At 50.5% G+C, this 24319-nt stretch overlaps 3 protein-coding genes across 6 annotated transcripts; 2 read left to right on the top strand and 1 right to left on the bottom strand.

Moving 5' to 3' along the window:
- Nucleotides 1-890: 890 nt before the first annotated feature.
- On the bottom strand, nt 891-19970 carry LOC135186063 (proto-oncogene Mas-like). Of its 4 annotated transcripts, XM_064163441.1 has the most exons (5): nt 19934-19970; nt 17387-17544; nt 16680-17249; nt 9954-10012; nt 891-1911 (listed from the first exon to the last, which is right to left on the bottom strand). In XM_064163441.1, exons 4-5 carry the CDS (start codon nt 9969-9971, stop codon nt 892-894), a joined length of 1038 nt encoding a protein of 345 aa, XP_064019511.1. In that variant the 5' UTR covers nt 9972-10012; nt 16680-17249; nt 17387-17544; nt 19934-19970; the 3' UTR covers nt 891. The 4 variants fall into 4 exon arrangements, with proteins under 4 accessions (XP_064019511.1, XP_064019510.1, XP_064019512.1 ...); XM_064163440.1 differs by having other exon boundaries at nt 16680-17544; XM_064163442.1 differs by lacking the exons at nt 16680-17249; nt 17387-17544; nt 19934-19970 and adding an exon at nt 10808-10888.
- Nucleotides 13178-14895, top strand: LOC135186064 (olfactory receptor 4S2-like). Its single transcript, XM_064163444.1, has one exon. It carries the CDS (start codon nt 13191-13193, stop codon nt 14130-14132), a length of 942 nt encoding a protein of 313 aa, XP_064019514.1. The 5' UTR covers nt 13178-13190; the 3' UTR covers nt 14133-14895.
- LOC135186377 (olfactory receptor 4E2-like) lies at nt 17800-23639 on the top strand. The gene is made up of 4 exons (XM_064164027.1): nt 17800-18698; nt 21238-21297; nt 22958-23196; nt 23623-23639. Exons 1-4 carry the CDS (start codon nt 17800-17802, stop codon nt 23637-23639), a joined length of 1215 nt encoding a protein of 404 aa, XP_064020097.1.
- The last annotated feature ends 680 nt before the right edge of the window (nt 23640-24319 follow it).

The following is a 24319-nucleotide window of genomic DNA, read 5'->3' on the forward strand; positions in this document are numbered from 1 at the left end:
TGGGTTCCTACCTCACCTTCAGAGAGCTGAGAAAAAAGTGATGGAGAGTTCATGACTTGGATATTGTTGTGCTCTGAAAGGCAGAGGTCTATTGAGTACTGTGGCCACTCCTGGGCTTCCTGGCTGAACACTGACAGAGAAGTACTGGAGACTCCAGTGAAGGCTCTGAGCATGCTGAGAGGCCTGAAGCATCTCTGTGAGGAGCAAAGGCTGAGAGCCCTGGGGCTGTGGACCCTGCAGGAGAGCAGCCCCAGAGGGCATCTGCTCAGTGCTCAGCAACAGCTAAAGGAGCTGTGGGGTGCAAGAGGCTGGGGCCAGGCTCTTGAGAGTGGTGCCCAGGGCCAGGCCAAGGGGCAGAGGGCACAAAGTGGAGTGCAGGAGGTTCCACCTGAAGATGAGGAGAAACTTTGCTGTGAGGGTGCTGGAGGGCTGGAGCAGGCTGCCCAGAAAGGTTGTGAAGTCTCTTTGTGTGGAGAGCTTCCACCCTCACCATGCCATTGTGCTGCTGGGCAAGCTGCTGTGGGTGCCCTGCTCAAGCAGGGGGCTTGGACTGGCTGATCTCCAGAGGTCCCTTCCAACCCCATCATGCTGGGACTGGGAGCTTCTGTGAGCTGCAAATTCTGAGTGGGATTCCTCTGTGGAAATGCAGACACCAAGAGGTTGACCTTATCAAAGTGAAACCCTTTAATGGCCATGGAATAGAAACAGGCACCGACAAGATGGTCCTAATACAGTCCAAATAAATCCTGTGGTCCAGCTGCTGATGTGTTTTCACACAGATGGAGCTTAAAATGTGCAGCTAAAGGGTAGATCTGGAGCAGAGGTTGTGAAGGTCAGGTGAGATAAGCTCCAACACCTCAGGAGTTGCTCAGTTCAGTAAGCTGCTGGTCCTCAGCTCGGGACTGGTGTCACTGTGTTAGGCAGGGTGGGGTCCTGGGAGGACATGGTCATTGTGTCCCGGGTTTCTCGCTCGTCTTTGTCATCTGCTGAATCTTCAAAGGCCCTCTGGAATGCCAGCCTGAGCCTGAACTTGATTCTACGGTCCCTGTAGCTCCCCACTAGGAAGTAAATGACAGGGTTGAGACTGCTGTTGACACAGGACAGCACAAAGCCGATCTCGGGGGAGTAGAGAAATTTGTAGCCCAAGAAGTCAAAGAGGATCAGGACGCTGAGAGGAACTGCAAAAATGAGGAAGAAGAGGACAGTGAGCATGATGACAGTGAAGAGCCTGCCCGTTTGGAGGCGCTGGGAGCTGCACTTGACCCGAAGGAAGAGGGTCAGGCTGAAGAGCAGCATGAGGGGCGTGCAGAAGAGGAAGTCCAAGGTCCCGATGCTGATGAGCAGACGGTGGCAGGTCCTGGCAGAGGGGCGGACAGTGCACAGCATATACCCGAGTGCATTCAGCAGCAAGGAGAGGCTCCAGAGCAGGCCAGAGATGATGCCAGACAAGTACCGAGGGCGGTGGCTTCGGCACCAGATGGGACAGAGGACGGAGAGGCACCTCTCGATGCTGATGGCTGTCAGGAGGTACAAGCCCGTCCCGTACATGAACAGATCCAGGAAGAGGAAGATCCCAAACTGCACCCCCACGTTGAACTGCATCAGGTACTGCACCGTCTCGATGGCGATGCAGAGCAGGTAGCCGAAGTCGGCGGCGGCCAGGTTGAGGATGTAGACGGTGAAGTGGTTCCTGCGGATGCGGAAGCCGAGGTACCACAGCACCATGCCGTTCCCTACCATCCCGCAGGCGGCGCTGATGAGGCAGAAGCTCTCCATGAACTTGAGGACAGCATAGGATGGCTCTGCCTTTCCCGCAGCCCCGCTGTGGTTAGTCCCATGCGCCTGGCTGCTTGCCGTCGGGAGGAAGATCGATGCAGTGGAGTTACTCATCACCAGTGATCTCACACAGACCTGGAAGAGGGGAGAGTCACAGAAACACCCACGCTGGCAAAGCCCCTCAGGATCATCGAGTCCTACTCTGCAAGATTCACCTTAAACCACATCCCTAAGCACCACATCCAAACCCCTCTTAAACACCTCCAGGGTGGGTGACCCAACCACCTCCCTGGGCAGCTCATTCCAGTCCCTGACCACTCTCTGTGCAAAACTTTTTCCTAATATCTAATCTAAGCCTCCCCAGTCTTAGCTTGAGGCCATTCCCCCTTGTTCTGTCTCGAATTACCTGTGAGAAGAGCCCAGCAGAAGCCTCTCCACAATGTCCCTTCAGGTAGTTGTGGACAGCAATGAGATCTCCCCTCAGCCTCCTCTTCTTCAAACTAAACAGCCCCAGCTCCCTCAGTCACTCCTCATAAGGTTTATTCTCTAGAGGTGCTAACTCCAAAGTGACTTTCCCTCATGGTGACACGATGGTGTTTCTGCATTCATTCCAGCTCTTTGTAGCCAGAGTTTGATTTAGGGAGGGATAAAGACATTGAGTTGCTGGAGCAGGTCCAGACAAGAGCAGCAAAGCTGGTGAAGGGTCTAGGGAATGAATCTTGTGTGGAGCAGCTGAAGAAGCTGGGACTGTTCAGCCTGGAGAAGAGGAGGCTGAGGAGAGACTGACCCTCAAAGGACACTGGAATGATGACTCAAATGATTATTCCACCCCATTCCCCCAGGCACTTCACCCTGCTTCTTCCCCTTCAACACTGAGATCTGAATGAGAATCTTGGAGGGGCAAAATAAAGTGTAAAATAAAGGCAGTTAAAACAAACCCAAACCAAACAGTTTAAAACAGAGGCATTTAAAAGAAGAGAGGAACAAGTTGAAATGGGCAGAGCTGGGAAGATGTGAACCACTGCACAGCTCAACCAGCATGAAGAGCTTGTTCTGCCTTTGCATGAAGCAGAGGGACACACAGAGAGAGACTTCCACAAACACTTGAAAAGTGTCAGATTGGGTCATTTTTGGCTCATCTCAGCACCCCAGACACTCTGCTCTCTGCTGCAGGCACACAGGCAAGATAAATGCAGGAGGCTACAGTGGCCAGCAGGAGCTGGGCAGGGATTTCCCTCCCAGACTGGGCACTGTGGAGGACACACCTGGAATCCTGGGGTCAGGTTTGGTCTCCTCACTCCACAAAGGACATTCAGGGGCTGGAGCAGGTCCAGAGAAGGGCAACAAAGCTGGGGAAGGGTCTGGAGGGCAGGAATGGTGAGAAGCAGCTGAGGGAGCTGGGGGTGTTGAGGCTGGAGAAAAGGAGGCTGAGGGGAGAGCTTCTGGCTCTCTGCAGCTGCCTGCAAGGAGGCTGGAGCCAGGTTGGGGTTGGGCTCTGCTGCCAAGGAGCAAGCAACAGGACAAAAGGAAATAGCCTCAAATTGCAACCCTGTCCTCCAGAAGCACATCTCTCCACTGGGCCTTCAGGGAATGGTGATCAGCTGTGTCTAACTGCAGCTTCCCAAGCACATTTCCTAATGTCAGATGGCAGTGTCCCTCTGTCACTGATCACACACTGGCTTTGCTTTCCAGTGACATTTACAAGGACATCTACTGAGAGGACAGGGAGTAATGGCTGTAAACTGAAAGAAGGGAGACTTAGATTAGATGTAAGGAAAAAGTTCTTCATAGTGAGGGTGGTAGGACACTGGCACAGGTTACCCAGAGAGGTGGTAAGCCTCATCCCTGAAAGCATTCAATGTCAAGTTGGGCAGGCTCTAGTTGAAGATGCTCCTGCCCATGGCAGAGGATTGGACTAGATGAGCTTTGAATGTTTCTTCCAACCCAAACCCTTCTATAACTCTATGTAATGGGAGTGAAGGAATCCTGCTCCAGGCTCTGCAGACCATTGGCAAGAACACTAAAAACTCACTCTCAGTTCACATGTATTTATTTTATCACCCTGCAAAGGCTGAGTTCTTCTTGTCTCTGAGACACATTCATCCCTCCAAGACACCTTTTCAAGCTGCAAGTCTACTTCTTTAACAAACTGATTAATGAAAGCTTGCATCACACAGCAGCAGACTCAGTCTAGCTGGGCTTTTTCTCCCTGGAGATTAACCATCTTCCCCATGCCCTGTCTGCTGAGTACCAAGTGGTCCCTGTGGCATACAGCAGTCCAAGCAAGCTTGGCACCACGTTTTAGACTAGGCAGAGAAAGTTCTGCTGATGTATTTTCTGGGCTGATCTCCAGTGATCACCTAAGACCAAAACTACTCATGCTAGGTCTGTGAATAGAATCATGGAATCAGACAGGGTTGAAGGGACCACAAGGAGCAGCCAGTTCCATCCCCCTTGCCATGCCCAGGGACACCCTACCCTAGAGCAGGCTGCCCACAGCCTCAGCCAGCCTGGCCTTAAACACCTCCAGGGATGGGGCCTCAACCACCTCCCTGGGCAACCCATTCCAGGCTCTCACCACTCTCATGCTGAACAACTTCCTCCTCATGTCCAGTCTGAATCTCCTCACCTCCAGCTTTGCTCCATTGCCCCTAGTCCTGTCACTCCCTGATAGCCTAAAAAGTCCCTCCCCAGCTTTTTTGTAGGCCTCCTTCAGATCCTGGAATACTGACATCTTATACTAGAGAAGGGCACTTAGAGCAATTCCTCTTGTTCATGGAAAAGGCTCCCCAGAATGAAGCTCTCCTTAGCTTAAGAATGAGCAAGACAATTTCTTACCAACAGCCAACTTCTCACCAGCAGCAGAAGAAAGTGTTTGATGTCCCTGCCTCACTTTTTCCCTCCTCCTCTCCCCTAACCACCTCTCCAAAAGCCCAACAGCAAGCATCAGACAGAGAGCAAGGATGAAGACACCTCAGGACCCCTCACCTTTCTGTGGCTTCCTTGGAATTTCAGTGACTGGGTTGCAGCAGCTTCCTTGTAGGGATCTGCTGGGTGAAATGGTCACCCAAACTGTGTGACATGTGGCCCAGATTCAGCCCTTGTGCCATACTGCAGTGCTGGGCTAGTCAGACAGCCTTTATAAAGCCACAGCTCCTCTCGACGTGACATCTGCCAGGCAACCAATCACCCTCCCGGGGACTGCTCTCGGTGGCTTTGTGTGGTCACTTAGATCTGAACCACTTCCCTCTTCGTACAGAACCTGGCCCTGCCGTGGCTCCCAGTGTGGTTTTCACTGCTTCTCCCTCCTTTGGCTGTTCTCATGATGCACAGAAAGCAAGCACTGTACAGAGCTAGACCTTGCCTCCTGCACTGGTGCTTCCTTTCCTACCTGTGTCCCAGGGATGCTCTGGTGTCACAGCCCTTGGAGAAGGAGCTTCACACACACTGAGGAGCTGTCAGTCCTCTTCCGTGATGCCTGCTGATGATTTCACAACCTCACTCAGCACAACTTCTCGTTCCTTGAGGACCTACTGCCTCTGCAAAGCAGCCCTAGCACACCCTTCACCATGGAGTGTCCTCTTCTGACCCGCAGACAAGTCACAGACTCCTCTCCCACAGACAAGTCACCACTCTGCTTAGTCCATTCTGCTTCACACAGCCTTTCAGTGAAATTAAAGACCTTTTCCAACCCAAATGACTCTGTGATTCTATGAGTCCAGGAGCAGGGTCCAAACGACCTCCACAACCTTCCCACACCTCAGCAGCTACAAGTCCACAGGCTCTGCTCATGCTGCCTTCAATACACAATGTCTGCTTCTGCTGTCAGGTCAACTTGCCCCTGCAAGCATTACCTGCCGCTTGGTGCTGGCTTTCAGCACAGTCCTTCACCACACCTCAGGCACTTCCGATTTCACAAACCCCCTAAGAAAGCCTTACAGTTTCACAACTTCCCCTCCCCCCCACCAGCACCTCTTCAGCACCTCACATCTCTATGTTACAGCCCCTGGTCACCACTCCCTGCCCATTTACACCATCTCCCCACCGTGTACAGTTCCTCCACGTGCAGGAGCTTCCACCACCACCATAGGGTGCAGGCTCATGCCAGAGGCTCCAATCCTGGAAATGTTGAAAGCCAGGATGGATGGAGCCCTGAGCTGGTCTAATAGGAGGTGTCCCTGCCCAGGGCAGGAGGGTTGGAACTGGATGATCTTTAAGGTCATTCTCTGCTTCTGTGTGCCAAAGTAAGGAGAGAGAAAACAGAGGAAGACCTTTCTCCTTTCTTGGCTGTAAGCACCTCCTTAGAGGGGATCATTTTGCAACAGGAGATACCAGCAACTCTTGATCTGGGCTTCTGCTAGTCTGTGTGGCTAGGGGAGCAAAAGGAGATGAGTTTGACACAAGCCAAGTTCTGCCATGTGGGTACAGCAATCAACAGATCTGGCCCAAGCAGTTCAGCAGGCAAGAGACTCAGTGGTTCATCTTCAGCTTCTTCTGTCATTTGTTGTTCCTCTTCCTTTCCCAAAGACTGTAAAAGTGGGTTTACTTTCTTACCCAACATTCTGTTTCCTACAGTGACTGCAGTTAACCCTTAGTGACCTGGCCAGGACTCCAGCCTACAGTGCAAACTTCTCATCCAGAGCAGCACTGAACCTCCTCATTCATTTGGGGATTTCCCCCTGGATTGCTGGGTTCTGTGCCAGGAGATGGCTGCATCCCCTGGGTGGTTATTGGGTCACTTTAAATGTCAGATGTCAATCCAATGAAAAAAAGGGCAGCAGATGAAACTGCTGACACCCACAGATCAGAAGCTGAAGGTACACAGAGTTGTTCAGAGCAGTGATGAGTGAGAGTTGAAGTGAAGCATGGCTTGGAAGATCCATTTGCTTTGCTGTGATTCAGTTCATAGCTCCACCTTTGGCTGCAGAAGATCCAAGTTAAGAAAGGTGAGGCTCTTCTTGACAGCAAGACTGTGCAGAATCAGAGGATGCTTTGGGTTGGAAGGCTGTAAAACCTACCTTGTTCCAACTCCCTTGCCATGGGCAGGGACATTTTTCACTCGATCAGGTTGCTCAGAGCCCCATCCAACCTGACCTTGAATGCTTCTGAGCATTCACAGCTTCTCTGGGCAACCTGTGCCAGAGTCTCACCACACTCACCAGAAAAAAATGCCTTCCTTATGTCCAATCTAAACCCACTCTGTTTCAGTTTAAACCCACCTCCCCTTGTACTGTCACAGCAGCTCTTGTTGAACAGCTGTGATCTTTCTTCTAAGCTCTCTTTATACATTGAAAGGCTACAAGAAGGTCTTGAGGAGCTTTCTCCAGGCTGAACTGCCTCATCCTTTCTTCACAGAAGAGCTGTTTCAGCCCTCCTCTGGATCCACTCTGACAGCTCCATACCTTTCATGTGTTGAAGACTCCCAAGCAGGCCCCAGCAGAACAGAGCAGAGGGGCAGAATCCTCTCCCTTGCCCTGCTGCTCACAGAGCTGGAGATCAGCCCAAGACACTGCTGGCTCTGGGCTGTAGGTGCACGTTGCTGGCTTCTCCCCAGTTTTTCACCCACCACCCCCCCAAGTCCATCTCCACAAGGCTGCTCTCCAGTCCTTCATCTCCCAACCTGGGTTGATATGGGGATTATCCCAGCCCAGGGGCAACACCTTGCAGTTAGCCTTGCTGAACCTCATGAGGTCCTCATGAGCCCACTCCTCAAGCTGTCCAGGTCTCTCTGGAAGGGATCCCTTCCTTCAGGTGTATCAGCCACTGCATTCAGTGTGGTGCCATCTGCTAACCTGCTGAGGGTGCCGTTGATGCCATTGTCTGTAACACTGATGAAGAAATGAAATGGTATTGGTTCCAGCATGGGCCCTTGAGGGACACCACTCACTGCTGGTTTTCACTTGGACATTAAGTCTTTGGGCATGCCCTTTGCCTGCCCCAAGTAATTTAAACTCAAAATGTAGAGGTCTGTTTCAGAACCAATCCCATCCTAAAGCCAGGTCTGAGGCAGATCAAGTGAATCAGTCTCTGGAGAGGGAAACCCATAGGACCAAACTCAACTCAGCTGCCTTCCCCTGATGTCAGAGCTGACTTCCTTCCTCGGTTTCTCCATTTCTACACAAAGGGTTTTCTTAACTTACTCTGTCAGCTGCTGAACTCTGCTAAAACATGTAAGTTCTTGCCAGAGACTTTGTCCACTGGGTTGCCAGTGATGAAATTTTAGGCAAAACAGGGCTTGAAGGGTCACCAAGAGGCAACCTAGGCCACCTTCTGTCTCCCTGGAAGCCTAACTCAAACATCACCACTACTGAGAGAAATGCATCTAACCTAACCTCAAGAAGACTACCAGGACAGGCAGCTCTTTACCACCTCCAGGGCATGGCACCTCTCTCCTTACTGCTGGAAGTGTCTCTGATTTATTTGTAATGTGTTCTGTGTGCTTTGGGTTTGGGACACACAAAGAGTTAAAAGCACTGGTTCATTGCTTACAAAGCCATAAAGCCAAAGCAGTGGCTTTGGTGAGCTTCTACACATGGGCAAACCATCAAGGTAGGACTCTGGAAAGGGTTAACCAAACTTGCTCATGTCATAGAACAGAGTCAAAGAATCACCTGGTTGGAAAAGACCTAAAGATCATTGAGTTCAACCATAATCTAACATCTCCTTGTGCACAACCATGCAGACCATGCCCCTAAACTCCTCAACCAAACATCTTTTAAACACCTCCAGGGATGGTGACTCCACTGCTTCCCTGGGCAGCCTGTTCCAGTGCCTGATGACCTCTTTGGTGAAGAAATGATGCCCAATATTAAAACTAAACCTCCCCTGGTGCCACTTGTGCTCATCCAGTTTAATATTCAGCCTCTTATTTCTGCTGGAGAAATCCTGAAATGCCTTCATGAGCTCATCTGAAGCTGAAGATGAGCTGGCAGTGCGTGCTCACAGCTCTGAAGTCAACTGAGAGAGATTCAGATTGGAGAGAAGGAAGAAATATTTTAACAATGAGAGTGGTGAGACCCTGGCTCAGGTTGCCCAGAGAGGTGGGAGATGCCCCATCCCTGGAACTGTTCCAGGTCAGGTTGTCCAGGGCTCTGAGCAACCTGCTCTAGTTGAAGATGTGACTGGTAACTGTAAAGAGACACACACACACACTAGATGAGCTTTATATGTCACTCCTAACTGAAACCCTGCTGTGATTCTGAGTCTAGACTGTGATCAGATGATCATTATCACTGACCCACAGCCACTTCTTTAATATGTCTAATTTCAATCAGGACAGAACTAATGTCTTCTCCTTTGCCCCTTCTGTTTGCTTCTTCCCTTTACTAAGCCTCCACATCTCCACCCTCCAGCCCCAAGAGCCCTCGAGGTGGGAGCTTTCCTTGGGGAAGGTTGCACACTGCTACTTAAGCAGCTTCCCTCTCAGCCTTCTTTCTTCTGCTGGCTGGTGAATACCTCACAGAGGTCTGGCCATGCTCTCCAGCCAGCCTGTGAGAGCAGTTCTCATGCAGGCAGAAAACACCGAGGTAACAAACCCAATACAGTGAAAGGAAATCTTAGAAGCTTTCCTATGGTCTTTAAAGACTTTGTGCTCCCCTACCAGGGAAGAAAGGTGCTGGGGAGATAAAATCACTCGGCCCTTAGACAATCCATTAGATCTCCAAGCAGAGAGGTGAGTTTTCCAGGTTCTCTGGGTACTTATTATTCTTCCCTTCCCTTTTCCTTTTTTTTTTCCCCACTTCCCTTCCCCTTTTAATTTTTCTTCTCCCTTCCATTCCCTTTCCTTTCCCTAACTCCGTTTCCTTTTTTGTTTCCTTTCCTCTTAAGCAAATGTGAAAACACAAAGAGACATTTTGACTGTAGTTACCAACTCTCTGTGGCTGGCTGTGGTTAGAGCCATGCACAGGGGTGGCTCTGCAGCCCCAGGTTTGGTTATTTTGCTATTAACCACCTGAGATTCTAGGGAGGAATGCTCACCACAAGGAGATGGAGCCATCTGCCCCAGCCCTGCAACCATTCCAGGTCATGTTGATTTGGCCTCTGAGCAACCTGCTGTAGTTGCAGATGTCTCTGCTGAGTGCACCTGGGTTAGTCTGTATGACCTTGAAAGGTTTCTTCCTACCCAAACCTTCTAGGATTCTATGATCCTCTTAGAGTCAGCAGAAAGAAGCAGGCACCTCCAGCATGTAATTCATCACATCTTTAAGCAGACACCTTAGGCTGGTCAGGAATCACCCTGGGAAGGCAGCAAAAGGAGTGCATGTGACTGGCTCAGCTCCAGGTAAGTCACAAGTCAATGAGGTGGGATGAGCTAAATGGCTATATTGTGACATGCAATTTGATGGTGGTGCTGACAGGGGCCATGGCAAGAGGGACCCCCAGCAAAGCTGTCTGCTGTGAATGGGATGGATTTTTACAACCCTTTCCAAACCAGACCCCTTCTTTTAGCTGAGGAGTGTCCCACCTGCCACCTTTTGGGAGGAGCTCTCCTGGATCACTCAGCTCCTTTCTCAACCACTGATTGCCTAAGCACGACACCAAGGCTGGTGGGGTTTGCCCCTACCTCTTCTCTGGCCAAGGTGGAGCTCAGCTGCCTTGCTTCCTATGGAACAACCATAAATATGAACCTGGTTTGGCTGTCTGTTTTCTGCAGAAAACTGCATCTGCACCAAGTGAGAAGAGAAAGGACAGAAAGGACTTCAGCTTGGTAAGACTGGGTAGGAACAACTGCCAGAGTGATAGGTGTTGCCTTGGAAAGGAATCATCCCTGTAAATTTTATCCCCCTTCTTGAGTGCCTTTTCCCTCCTGTAGCTCAGCTGTAGGCACAAGAAAAGTCCCTGCCTTTCCCAACTTCCTCTCTAGGCTGCACTTTGTGGGTTTGAAAGCAATTTGGGGCTTCCTCCATCTCCATGTTTCCTGTGGATGCCTGCTCAGTTGGTGGTTTGGGTGGTGGGGGTTTTTTTTGCCAGCACAAGAGGTTGTAACTTTGCTGTAGTGGATCCTGTGAATTAACTGAAGCATTCCACAGACCTGCTGAGATCATCTGCACACGCAGGAGGAATTGTTTGTGCTTCCACTGGGCAGGACTGGCAGTGGTGGTTTTTAACAGCAGCTGACTGGGGATGTTTTGTTCCTAGGCTGAGTCCCACAGAGTTGACAGTTTGGCTCCAAGAGGTGCCTATTTTTGGTTAAACTCTGTTACAAGGTTCCATACAGGGATTCTCAGGTTTCTTTTATTAAAGCAGCTCTGATGTCTGGGTGGATAAGGGTGAGTTGGTAAATGTCATAGTCTTGTTTTGGTTGGCAAAGAACTTTACTATCATAGAATCAACCAGGTTGGAAGAGACCTCCAAGCTCATCCAGTCCAACCTAGCACCCAGCCCTAGCCAATCAACCAGACCATGGCACTAAGTGCCCCATCCAGGCTTTGCTTCAACACCTCCCAGTATCTAACTCTGCCAAGGCTGGTGCTAAACCATCTCTGCACCTTTTAAACCCCTCTAGGGATGGGGGACTCTACCACTGCCCTGGGCAGCCTGGGCCAGGCTTTGATGCACCTCAAGGTCAAGAAGTTGTTCCTCATGTCCAACCTAAGCCTCCCCTGGGGCAGCTTGAGACCATTTCCTTTTGTCCTGTCACTTGTTCCTTGGAAGAAGAGCCCAACCCTCACCTGGCCCCAACCTCCTTTCAGGGAATTGGAGAGAGACAGAAGCTCTCCCTTCAGCCTCCTTTTCTCCATACCCAGGTCCATCAGCTGTTCCTCACCAATCCTGTTCTCCAGACCCTTCCCCACCTTTGTGGTCCTTCTCTGGCCCTGCTCCAGGGCTTCAGTGTCTCAACACAGTCCCCCAGAGTGTTTCACAAGCCAGCATGAACTAAAACATGTACAATACTGCAACAGAAGTTCTGGAAAGCCTCTTCCCTTCTTCCTTCCTCTCAAATGAACATTGATGAGATTCAGAGCTCAATACTAGAGCAGGTCAGACGTGAGGTTGGTTGCTCTTTGAACCATAGTAGATAACTTCCCCAGCACTCCTTGTTCAGCTCACAAAGCTGCAAATTCAGGTTTCAGAATGCACACATACAAAAGAGAAGTGTTTTTTTCTCTCTGCAGGTGATTTCATTTCCCCCTTCAACAACAGTTCAGATCCTTTTTACTCATAGAATAAATCAGCAGTCCAAGGAATACTTTCAGGGTGCTGGAGCTCTGGAGCAGGCTGCCCAGAGAGGTTGTTGAGTTTCCTTCTCTGGAGACAGTCCAACTCCCTCTGTGGCACTTGTGATCCTGGGCAAGCTGCTGTGGGTGTCCCTGCTTTAGCAGGGAGGTTGGACTGGATGTTCTCCATAAGTCCCTTCTAACTCCCCCCACCATGCTGGGGTTCTGTGTGCTCTGGACACTCCTAAAGGCACTGTTCTCACAAAGGCTGTTGTCATGGGTTTAGTTTACACAGAGGGTGCAAGTGCTTTGAAGCATCTGTAGTGGTGCTTGAGCTGAACGCTGCAGCCTTGTCCTTGACATGTTAACTATCGACCCAGACACATCAACTTCACAATCCAGGAGGACTAGGAGGTGGTGGCCAAGTGTGGCTTGGTCTCTTCTTCCAGGCAACCTGTGACAGGATGAAGGGACACAGCCTCAAGCTGTGCCAGAGGAGGTTTAGGCTGGATGTTAGGAAGAAGTTCTTGGCAGGAAGAGTGATTGGCATTGGAATGGGCTGCCCAGGGAGGTGGTGGAGTCACTTCCCTGGTAGTGTTTAAGAAGAGAGTGGATGTGGCACTTGGTGCCATGGTTTAATTGATTAGATGGTGTTAGATGTGAAGTTGGATTTGATGATCTTGAAGGTCTCTTCCAGCCTGATTGATTCTGTGATTCTTCTGTGACCAGGACGGAGAAACACACCACAGAGTGGATCTGCCCTGGTGTGGTAATAGGCATGGCTGAAGTCCATGCAAGGGCAAATTGAAAGACAACGAAATCTCCACTGCATAAACTTCATACTAATCCTAGAATCATAGAACCAGTCGGGGTTGGAAGGCACCACAAGGATCAGCCAGTTCCAACCCCCTGCCATGCCCAGGGACACCCTACCCTAGAGCAGGCTGCACACAGCCTCAGCCAGCCTGGCCTTAAACACCTCCAGGGATGGGGCTTCAACCACCTCCCTGGGCAACCCATTCCAGGCTCTCACCACTCTCATAGTGAAGAACTTCCTCCTCATGTCCAGCCTGAATCTACCCACCTCCAGCTTTGCTCCATTCCCCCTGCTCCATGCTCTCACCACTCTCATGGTGAATCCTATCAATTTCTTACTTCTGAGACAGAATTCACTTGCAATGATGCAAAGGCCCTGACAAATCATTTATCCTTATTCTCCCACGTGCTCAGGCTGGACACAGCATCACCACCCCACCGATGAGCATGGAGAACACAAGCAGCGTGGAGGAATTCATTCTTCTGGGCCTCTCAGTGAATCAAGGGGTGAAGAAAATATGTTTTGTGACCTTTCTGTCCTTCTACCTAATGATCTTGGCAGGAAACCTGCTCATTGTCAGCACTATAATTAGCAGCCAGCGCCTCAGCTCCCCCATGTACTTCTTCCTGGGCTACCTCTCCTTTATAGATGTCTGCTACTCTTCTGTCACAGCTCCCAAGATGATTGCTGACCTCCTTGCTGAGAAGAAACCCATCTCCTTTGGGGGCTGCATGGCACAGCTCTTCGGGGTACATTTCTTTGGCTGCACAGAGATCTTCATCCTGACGGTGATGGCTTACGACCGCTACGTTGCCATCTGCAGACCCCTCCACTACACCACCCTCATGACCAGGCGCGTGTGTGGCCGGATGGTGGTGGGCTCCTGGGTGGGAGGCTTTGTGCACTCCTTGGCTCAGACTCTGCTGACTGTTCAGCTTCCCTTCTGCGGCCCTAACCGAGTTGACCACTACTTCTGTGACGTCCACCCCCTGCTGCAGCTGGCCTGCACCGACACCTATGCCGTGGGCATCATCGTGGTTGCCAACAGCGGGATGATAAGTCTGAGTTGTTTCCTCATCCTGGTGGTGTCCTACGCGGTCATCCTGCGCTCCTTGAGAAGCCAGACATCTGAAGGGTGGCACAAGGCCCTCTCCACCTGTGGGTCCCACATCACTGTGGTGATCCTGTTCTTTGGGCCGTGCACCTTCATCTACATCCGTCCCTCCAGCAACCTGGCGGAGGACAAGAGCGTGGCAGTGTTCTACACCATCATCACCCCCATGCTCAACCCACTCATCTACACGCTAAGAAATGAGGAGGTGAAGAGTGCCATGAGAAAACTGTGGAGCAGAGGAGTGGGCAATGAAAGCAGAAAGGTGTAGAGCAGGGACAGCCCTTCCAGAGGATCAGAGGAAACAAAGCATCTCTCGTTGTAACTCCTTGTGTGAAGGATCCTTAGGAATGGCCTTCAAAGAAAAACTTGCTGTTAGCTCCTGTTGTAATTAGCAGGAGTCTGAAGGTTCATTTCTTGATTTGAAACACATCATGAACCCTGTGACATTTCTACTCTCTTGTCACCTAGCAGAGGCCCAGGCCTGGGGCTCCTGAGTACTTAAACACCAATGTTCAAATAAAAACTATCAAAAGCACTGAAAATGTTGTCCAGGTAGAGCACCTCACTACTCAGAGGTAAGCCTTCACATGAACTCCATCTGCTCTGCCCTCCATTCAGCTGGGAAAGGACCATAGAGGACTATGGACACCTGCTGTTGGACACAAAAGGCCCTTTCTGCTTGCAGTAAATGGCTTTGTATGAGAACCACACTGTGGAACCCTGAATCCATAGAGTAGCATTAAAAACAAGTGTGGGCCATTTGCTGATGAAGCTTCTCCCCTTCCCCTGCCAGTGTAACAAATTCCTTCTGTGGTGTTCAAAGCCAGCTGGGATGGGGTTTTGACCAACCTGGAAAATGTCTCTGCTCATGCTAGAGGGGTTTGGAACCTTCAAAGGTTCTTTCCACCCCAAACTCTTCTCTAATTAAGTGACCTTTGAAGGTTCCTTCCAACCTACATTCTTCTATACTTCTAGCCATTTCCCTTATCAGTGATGCTTCCGACCATCTCCTCTATCCTTCAGCTCTGCCTCAGGTCTCTTATTTTCATGTTTAGGCTAATAGAGAATCACAGGCCTAATGAAAGACACCTTGCTGGTGGTAAAAACCAGAGCAGTCACCAGAGAAGGCATTTGGAAGTACAGTTTCATGTATCAATGGAAAACCAAGGAATTGATTAGGAACTATTCCAGTAGGCAGGACAATTCATGGCCCAGCAGAGAAGTGACACTCAGTGATAGGACAATGGGCACAAGCTGGAGCAGAAGAGGTTCCATGTAGACACAAGGAAAAACATTATCACTGTGAGGGTGCTGGAGCCCTGGAACAGGCTGCCCAGAGAAGCTGTGGAGTCTCCTTCACTGCAGACATTCAATGATGGCCATTGGAATGGGCTGCCCAGGGAGGTGGTGGAGTTGCCATCCCTGGAGGTGTTCAAGCAAAGCTCAGACGAGGCACTTAGCACCATGATCTAGTTGATTGGCCAGGGCTGGGTGCTAGGTTGGACTGGGTGAGCTTGGAGGTCTCTTCCAACCTGGTTGATTCTATGAACACCTGCCTGGATGTGTTCCTGTGTGGCCTACTCTAGGTGATCCTGATCTAGAAGCAGGATGAGCTTTCAACATCCCTCTAACGTTCCTTGATTCTGTGATAATAAAGTTCATCTATCTGGACAGCATTAAAATGCCAACCCAGCAAACAAGGAAGGAAACCCATGTGTGATGAGCAGTTCAGATGACCACCCTCCAACATCACTCCAGCACCTAACAGCTCTCCAGAGTACAATCTTTAGCTCCTTGTCCACTGATGACTTCTGACAGAACCTTGTGTGCCTCTGGGACCTCATTACTCCTCATGTCTTGTGCCTCTGCTGTGTGCTTTAACTGCTCCTGCCACAGCTGTCTCATCCTCTGAGAGCTGGTTGTTGTTGTAGATGCTCTTGGAAGATGGTTCATTGCAGAATAAGAAATGCAAATGGAGAGCCAGGCTACCCAGGGCAGTGGAGTCCTCATCTCTGCAGGGGTTCCAAAGCCATGGAAATGTGGTGCTGAGGGGGATGGTGTGGTGGTGCCCTGGCAGTGCTAGGTTAAGGGTTGGGCTCCATGATCTCAAAGGTCTCTTCCAACCCAAACCATTCTGTGACTGCAATGTGGCACTCTCTACTACAACTCTGTACTTATATTTTTATTACTAGAGACTTGGGTTTTCCTACAAAGGGCTTTGGGGGCTTTGAAGTGCAGGGTGTCTTATCCCCTCTTTATCAACCTTCAGGATCCCACACAGAGAAGGTCACAGAGCAAGCTGTTGTGCTGTGGCACACCGAGGGACTCAGCCACCAGAACTGTTAAATGAAGCCCTTGGGTGGTTGCTCAGAGTTGCTTAATGGCACAGGTCTCAGAGGTCCAACTTCAGTGGAAAACTACCTTTTGCCTGTGTTTAGCACCCAGTATGCTAGAGGAGTATTTATATGCTGGGATGGGAGGGGGTGGCTTTAGGGAGAAAGAAGATGGGAGCAAGACGGAGGTCAGTTCAGGAAGCCTCCAAGACACTGCCTCATTGGATCTGTCTAAATGTTAGAGGAAAATTGATTCCAAATTTCCTGTAACTTATCAAGATAAGAACCTCCTGAAACGAAGCTCTGTGCAAGAAGAAACCCAAACAAAGCCAAGGGTTTGGCATCTATAAGCAGGAGGAAGAAGAGTGGACCACTGCCCTGACCCATCAGATGAGTAACTTGAATCAGACTGGGAATAAATGGCTTTGCTGTCCTCAAACAGCATATACCAAGGAGTTCAGACTTGAAAGTTCCCTTGGTACATGGGTACAGTAGTGACCATTTGGTTTCCCCTCCTTTGCTCATGGTCTTCATATCAGCCACGGTGTCATAGTTTGAGGGGTCCCAGGTCCCCCTAAGAAAACTACAGAGGCCAAGACCCATTCCAGGACACATGTGAAAGGCAGTGAGAATGCTGGGCCAACCATTCACAGAATCACAGAGTATCAGAGGATGGATGGGACTTCCAGAGATCATCAAGTCCACTGAAGATGCACAGGCACAATTAAATACTCCTGTGGTGCTTTGGATCCTTCAAGGCAGCTTCATTTAATGATGGTTGTGTTGTAGATATCTAGCATGGGGCAGGCATCTGCTCTCCATTTATGCTGAAGGAGAGATGAGCTACCTTCAGTGGAAGGAGTCATCTCATTGCAGTGGACGATCTGCAGCTCAAGCCTTGAAGGTGTTTATTCCTCCTTGCTAGCTCTACACAGAGCCAGAGCTGTTTGCACTCAACCTGTGGCACCCATTCTGTCTAGCACAACATCAGGGATCACTGCAGACAGTTGACCCTCTCTGCAGCTGTGCTGGCTCTGGAAGATCACCAAGCTCTTGGGAGACAAAGAAAAAAAAGTGGGATCAGTCTGTGATTTGCAGATATTATCTTTGGAATGATGCATGAAGCAAGCCTGTTTGATGGGAAAGAGAAACAGACTTTGAGGACCACCAGAGAGCATCTCAGCCATACAGCTTAGACACAGTAAGAATTCACTTCCATCGTGGCACTTTGAACTCTCTGCAAGCAAAAGGACACTGCAGCAATTTTCGAGCATCCCTGGCTCTTCTCCTGTGAGTAGGCAGTGATTCCTCCCAGACAGAATCAGAGCACACACTTTGTCCAGCCACCTACAATGCAGAAAACCAATGGTCAGTGTGAGTCCAGGGGTGAGGGTCAGGAACCTGGGAAGGGAGTGAGAAGGCAGGAGAAGAGAGAGGTGGACAGTGCTGTTTGCAAACACTGCTCCCTGTGATGCAGGGTGTGACATTGTGCTGTTTGGAGCAGGCAGAACAGCAGTAAATGCTTCTTGCTCTCATCATTCTTGGAGCTGCTCTCAGCCCTGGTCACCTCCACACCTGTGTATGGGAGCTCGAAGTGCAATGATGGCACTGGGAAACTTCTCCCAGGTGGCTGAGTTCATCCTCCTGGGGCTTTCTGATAGAAGGGAGCTGCAAGTCCTCTTCTTCATCCTCTTCCTACTGGCCTATGTCATGGTTCTGCTGGGTAACATCCTCATCATCGTGACAGTCGGGACTGACCCCAAGCTCTCCTCACCCATGTACTTTCTCTTTTGCAATCTGTCCTTCTTAGATATCTGCTGCACCTCTGTTGTCTCTCCCAGGATGCTGGTGGACCTGCTGACCCAGAGGAAGAGCATTTTGTTTGCAGACTGCATAGCCCAGATGTTTTTCCTGCATTTCATTAGAGCATCAGAGATGTTCCTGCTGACTGTGATGGCCTACGACCGCTACGCTGCCCTCTGCAAGCCCCTGCACTACACAACCATCATGAGCAGGAAGGTGTGTTGGGCCCTGGTGTCTACTTGCTGGGCAGGAGGCTTCCTCCACTCCCTTGTCCATATGTTGCTCACAGTCCAGCTCCCCTTCTGTGGCCCTAACACAATAGACAGCTACTTCTGTGACGTGCCTCTCGTCGTTCAGCTTGCCTGCACAGACCTCTCTGTCACCGAGTGGCTCATGGCTGCCAACAGCGGCTTCATAAACCTGCTTTGCTCCCTGGTGCTGCTCACATCCTACATCTTCATCCTGCTTGCAGTCAGGGCTCACTTTGCTGAGGGGTGCTGGAAGGTGCTCTCTACCTGTGGCTCACACATGGTGGCAGTCAGCCTCTTCTTCGTGCCCTGCATCCTCATCTACCTCCAACCCTTTTCTGCCTTGCCCTCCAACAGGCACATCTGTATGACCTACACTGTCTTCTCCCCGTTGATAAACCCCCTCGTCTATACCTTGAGGAATAAGGAGGTGAAGGCATCCATGTGGAAGTTGTGGAGGAGCTGTAGAGCCTCCTGAGGCAAGCTGGGTCTGCAGCAGCCCCGCAGCTGCTTTCCTACAGACTGACAGCAAGACTGTAAGCTTGGGGGTGTGTGGTTGGAAAGCTGTGATTCAGAGAGGGCCCTGGGGATATTGGTTGACAGATGATTGAATAGGAGTCAGCAAAGGTGGCCAAGAGAGCAAAGGGCATCCTGGCCAGCAGGCACAGGGAGGTCAGCATCCTCCTGTGCTCAGCACTGGTGAGGCCATACCTTGAGTACTGTGTCTATTTCCAGGCCCCTCGTTACAAGAAGGACACTGAGAGACTGAAGCATGTCCAGAGAAGGGCAGCAAGGCTGAAGAAGGGCCTGGAGCACCTGGGCTGCAAGGAGGAGCTAAGGGAGTTGGGGATGTTCAGCCTGGAGAAGAGGAGGCTGAGGGGAGACCTCACTGCCCTCTGCTGCTGCCTGACGGGAAGCTGGAGGGGGCAGCCTCTTTCCTGTGGTGTCAAGCAAGTGGTCCAGAGGAAATGGCTTTATCATTTTCCAGGTTTTGGTGTTTGGGGGGGGTTATTTTAACTGCATTTTCTGATGACAATTAGAACATCTCTGCACCTTGGAGAGAAGGCAGGAGGACCAAACTCTTGAGCACAGATTGACAGCATTATGCAGTGAGCTTTGTGATGCAGCAAAGTTTTCTTGGGCAGAGCTCAGATGTTTGAGATGAAATCCTAAGGGAGAAGGACTTTGGCAGCAGAATAAAGCAGAGGGTAAACAGCAGGCACATGAGGTTTGGATCTGCATGAGTAACATCAAGCAGCTTCTGAACATTGCTTGGGAAGAGTAAACCACCACAACACAGAACTTGCACTAACATTGTGAGCATCCCAGAGGGCTGCAGGTGAGGAAGGGCTCTGAAGCTGCTGTTAGCCAGACAGGGAGGCTCTGTGTGGTGGGGAGTTTGGGTCTTCCCACAACCTTACCCTTCACCTGGTTTAGTGGAATGCAGCTCAGGTGTCAGGAACATTCCACAGATTCATTCCTGCCATTCTTAGAGTTTCACAAGCAAGCAGAAAACAGCAACTAAATATGAAGGAGCTCAGCCTAAGTGAGGCGGCGCAGCCAGCACCCATAGGTGATGTTAGAGCAACAATCAAGCCTTGTCCTACCTGGCTGGGGGGCCACCAGGCCCCCCAGCCTTTTAGATCCCCTCCACCATTCACCCAGTGTGCACCATGGGGACTCACCAGTGATGATGGGAGGAGGATCCCTCTGCCCAGTTGGGCAAGCTTAGGGCTGCTGCCTTTCCTGGGGCTCATTATAAAGGGGAGTGGGCAGAGAGGGCAAAGTGGCCACAGCTGGGGTGGGAGGAGACTGCAACAGAGCTCAGGTGTTCTGGGTTTGGGGGAGAAAAGGGGCAAATGAGGGGTGGGGTGGGGAAGGGGCAGCTGGTGCTGAAAGAGTGGAGATGAAAAGAGGAAAATAAGTGAAAAGGAAGGAGATGGAGAGGAAAGGAGGAAGATGGGGGGAAAGAGGGACATGGAGAGGAAAGAAGGAGGTGAAAAGGAGGCAGATAGGGGGGGAAAGAGGAACATGGAGAGGAAAGAAGGAGATTAAAAGGAGGCAGATAGGGGGAAAGAGGAACATGGAGAGGAAAGAAGGAGATGAAAAGGAGGAAGATGGGGGGGGAAAAGGAACACAGAGGAAAGGAGGAGATGGAAAGAAAAGGAGGAAGATGGCGGAAAGAGGAACGTGGAGAGGAATGAAGGAGATGGGGGAGAAGGATGAGAAAATAATAAAAATGAAAACTGGACTGTAAGAAAATAAAAAGGTGATCCTGCTGTTTCAGGGGGTTGGACTGGATGATCTTTTGAAGTCCCTTTCAGCCCCTAACATTCTGTGATTCTGTGAACAAGACTGAGAGGGGATCTTACTGATGTTTGTAAATGCCTGAAGGATGGGTGCCAAGAAGAAGGGGGCAGGTTCTTTTTAGTGCTGTCCTGTGATGGGACAAGGGGCAATGGGCACAGACTGGAACCCAGGAAGTTCCTCCTCAAAATCTTTGCTGTGAGGGTGCTGGAGCCCTGGAGCAGGTTGCCCAAAGAAGTTGTGGAGTTTCCTTCTCTGGAGACTTTCAAGACCCATTTGGATACATTCCTGGGTGACCTGCCTTGGGTGACTGATTTGGCAGGAGGGTTGGACTGGATGATCTTTGGAGGTCTTTTCCAACCCCTATGATTACAGTCTAGGAATTCTACAGTAGTCTCCTTCCAGTTTGGGTCATCCCAGAAACTGTACAAAGCAAAAATAGCTCCAAAAGGGCTTGTATGAGGTCGAGAGCAGAACTTTGATGTGTCTGTGTAGACATCATGAGATCAGAGGTGTACAGGGAAATCTGCTGAGTGAGCCAGTCCTTACTAGAGGGACTTCCAAGCAGTTACACAGCAGCTTCTGCTTGGGACATACAAGACCTGCTGAAACACAGCCCCAGGCTGTTTCCCAACTCAGGAAGAGAGCAGCTCTGCTGTGGTGCAACCTGCTGGTCTGGCAGAACGAGGCAGCAGCTGGGACAGGACAGGAGGCTGCTGGCAGAAAGGGGAAATGGGAAATGGCTCTTTCACCACTGCTTTCCAGAACCTGAAGAGCACAAATTTCATCCTCACCAGCAAAACTGCTGATTTCCCTGACAGAAGAAGCAAGAATGACTCGGGTATCGTTGGCTGTTTTTGAGATGGGTATGGATTATGCTTACCTGAGCCCAGCAGTGCAGCATGGCTGCACCTGACACAATCCATACTTTAGGATCAGGCTGGTCAGAGCTAGAACAAGACCAGATCTGGTGGTCAGAGCTAGAACAAGGCCAGTTCTGGTTAAGTGATCTGACTTTTCAGATCAGTCTCTAACCATTGAGGCACTGTCTGAAATTCAGGGCAGGTTTGCACTGCCAGTGGCTGCATTGAGAACACTGATGGGGAGGATTACTGCTAGCAACTCTGCTGCAGAAAGGCTCTGGCTTAGACTTGCTTCTCAGCAGACCAAAGGCAATGCTACATCTTGTGAACCACTCTGGGGTACAGTAAGAGATGGTCCCTGTGAGGAGAAGCAGGCAGGACAGGTGACCCTGCACTGACCAACAAAGGATTCCAACCCATGGAGATAAAGCTGAGGGATCACTGGGGTCAAGTCTCTTCTCCAGTGGCCAGCATCTGACAAGGACTTTGCTTTGATCCTGCTCCGTGTGCTCCTGAACCCAGTTCCAGAATCCAGCTTCTGAATCCTGCTCTTGCCTGCTGCTGAGTCTGGTCTGGGACTTCCCCAGTGGCTGCCCACAGCATCAGTGGATGATGACATCACTGCCATCAGCGAGTTGGGTTCAGTATTAGTTTGCATCTATCTGTAGGTATTTCATCATATGCTATCATTTCCATCAAAACTGGTTTCATTTCCTTCCCAAGCCATCAGCCTCTCCCCCTTATTCCCCTTCTCTTCCCTTTGGGAAGGGAGAGAAGTTCATAGAGAGCATCTGTCACTTGTGTAGTGGAAAGCCCAGCCTGGACCCCTGACAAGGCTACATGAGAGTAATGGGGTTGTGTTTGCCTTCAGTCACTTTGATCCCCCAGTCTGAAGAACAAGGGCACAGGATCACAGGATGTTAGGAGTTGGAAGTGACCTCCATAGATCATCAAGTCCAACCCCCTCTGCCAGAGCAGGACCTTAGAATCTAGCACAGGTCACACAGGAACACATCCAGTCAGGGCTGGAAACTCTCCAGAGAAGGAGACTCCACAACCTCTCTGGGCAGCCTGCTCCAGTGCTCTGTCACCCTCACAGCAAAGAAGCTCTTCCTCGTGTTGAGGTGGAACTTTGTGCACTGTAGTTTCTACCCACTGCCCCTTGGTGTGAGGTTTTTGCTTTCTACACTTCAGCTGTGTGTGATGGAAGGTCTGTGATCTCAGAAGTCACCAGCTTCAACCACGCGACAGCATGAGAGGGCTGCAGCTGCTCTGCAATCACAGAATGGTCTAGGTTGGAAAGGACCTCGAAGATCATCCAGTTCCAACCCACCACCATAGGCAGGGACACCTCACACTAGAACAGGCTGCTCAAGCCCTCATCCAACCTGTTCTTGGGCACTTCCAGGGAGGGAGCATCCACAACCTCCCTGCGCAACCTGTGCCAGTGTCTCACCACCTCACTGTAAAGAACTTCTTTCCAACATCCAGTTTAAATCTCCCCTCTGTCAGTTTAAACATAGGGGTGCTGATTGACAGCCAGCTGACTACGAGCCAGAAGTGTGCTCAAGTGGCCAAGAAGGCCACCAGGATCCTGCCCTGGATCAGCAAGAGTGTGACAAGCAGAACCAGGGAAGCCATCTACTGTGCACTGGTGAGGCCATACCTTGAGTACAATGTTCAGTTCTGGGACTCTCACTACAGAAATGCCATTGAGGAGCTGGAGCAGGTCCAGAGAAGGGCAATGAAGCTGGTGAAGGCTCTGGAGAACAGGAATGGTGAGGAGCAGCTGAGGGAGCTGGATGTTGAGGCTGGAGAAAAGGAGGCTGAGGGGAGAGCTTCTGGCTCTCTGCAGCTCCCTGCAAGGAGGATGGAGCCAGGTGGAGTTTGGGCTCTTTATTCTCCTAAGAAGGGACAGGATGAGAGGAAATGGCTTCAGGTTGCACCAGAGGAGGTTTAGGGTGGGTCTTAGAAGAAACTTCACTGAAAGAGTTCTCCAGCACTGGCATAGGCTGCCCAGAGAGGTGAGTGAATCCCCACCCCCAGAGGTGTTTAAAAGGCAGCGAGATGTGCTGAAGGCCATGGCTTAGCACCAGGCTTGGTAAAGCTGGAAGAGGTTGGCCTTAATGACCTTAAAAGTCTTTTCCAGGCAGGATGGTTCCACACCCACAATTACCTGTTATCTCCTTTGTTTTTCCATGCAGATCACTTCATGCATTGATCTGAAATGGTCACTGGGATTATGGCAAGGGAGCCAAACACAAATTCCTTGTGGTCCTTGGGAGGCTGTGCCTCAAGACAAGCAATTTCCTACAACTGATTTGTCCCTCCAGCAAACAGCTTGGGACAGCTTTAACAATGCCTCAGTAGGTGCTGTTAGAAAGTTAGTGCCTGAGAAGTTACCACAGTGGAGGTTGGCAGGTGAGCTCGTAAAGGCTGTGTAAATTGGCTCCACTGTGCATCATTAGCATCTCACATCCCTTCTCTCCTGCAAATCAGCAGCTCTCTGGGCTTACACTCAGGTGTCATTGTCTGCCCTAGCCTAGAAGATGGTGACACTGCCTCCAAGGGGGAAAAGTCTTTTGAAAACTGGTAGGAGCTCTACAATGTTTTGCTTAAATTCCAAGAAGCCTAAAAGAGGTCCTGGTCTAATCAATTATGTTTAAAGACTGTGGATTAAGAAGCAAAGTGTTGAGGGGTACAGCCTTAAAACTCTGGGCTGGTTTCAAACATTGAGTGTGCAGTGATGTGCTGTGGCCTAATGAATTTGGTCTTCACAGCAAAAACTCAGCTCAGAAATGTTTCTTGGGAAAGAGAAGGCAAGTCCAGAGCTGTCCCAGTAGGGTTTACACTGTAGTCTGTGTATCAGCCACTCAGGGGTACGGGATAGCAGCATTTGAG

This window comes from Pogoniulus pusillus, chromosome 24 (genome assembly GCF_015220805.1).
Source record: "Pogoniulus pusillus isolate bPogPus1 chromosome 24, bPogPus1.pri, whole genome shotgun sequence".
Taxonomy (NCBI): Eukaryota; Metazoa; Chordata; class Aves; order Piciformes; family Lybiidae; genus Pogoniulus; species Pogoniulus pusillus.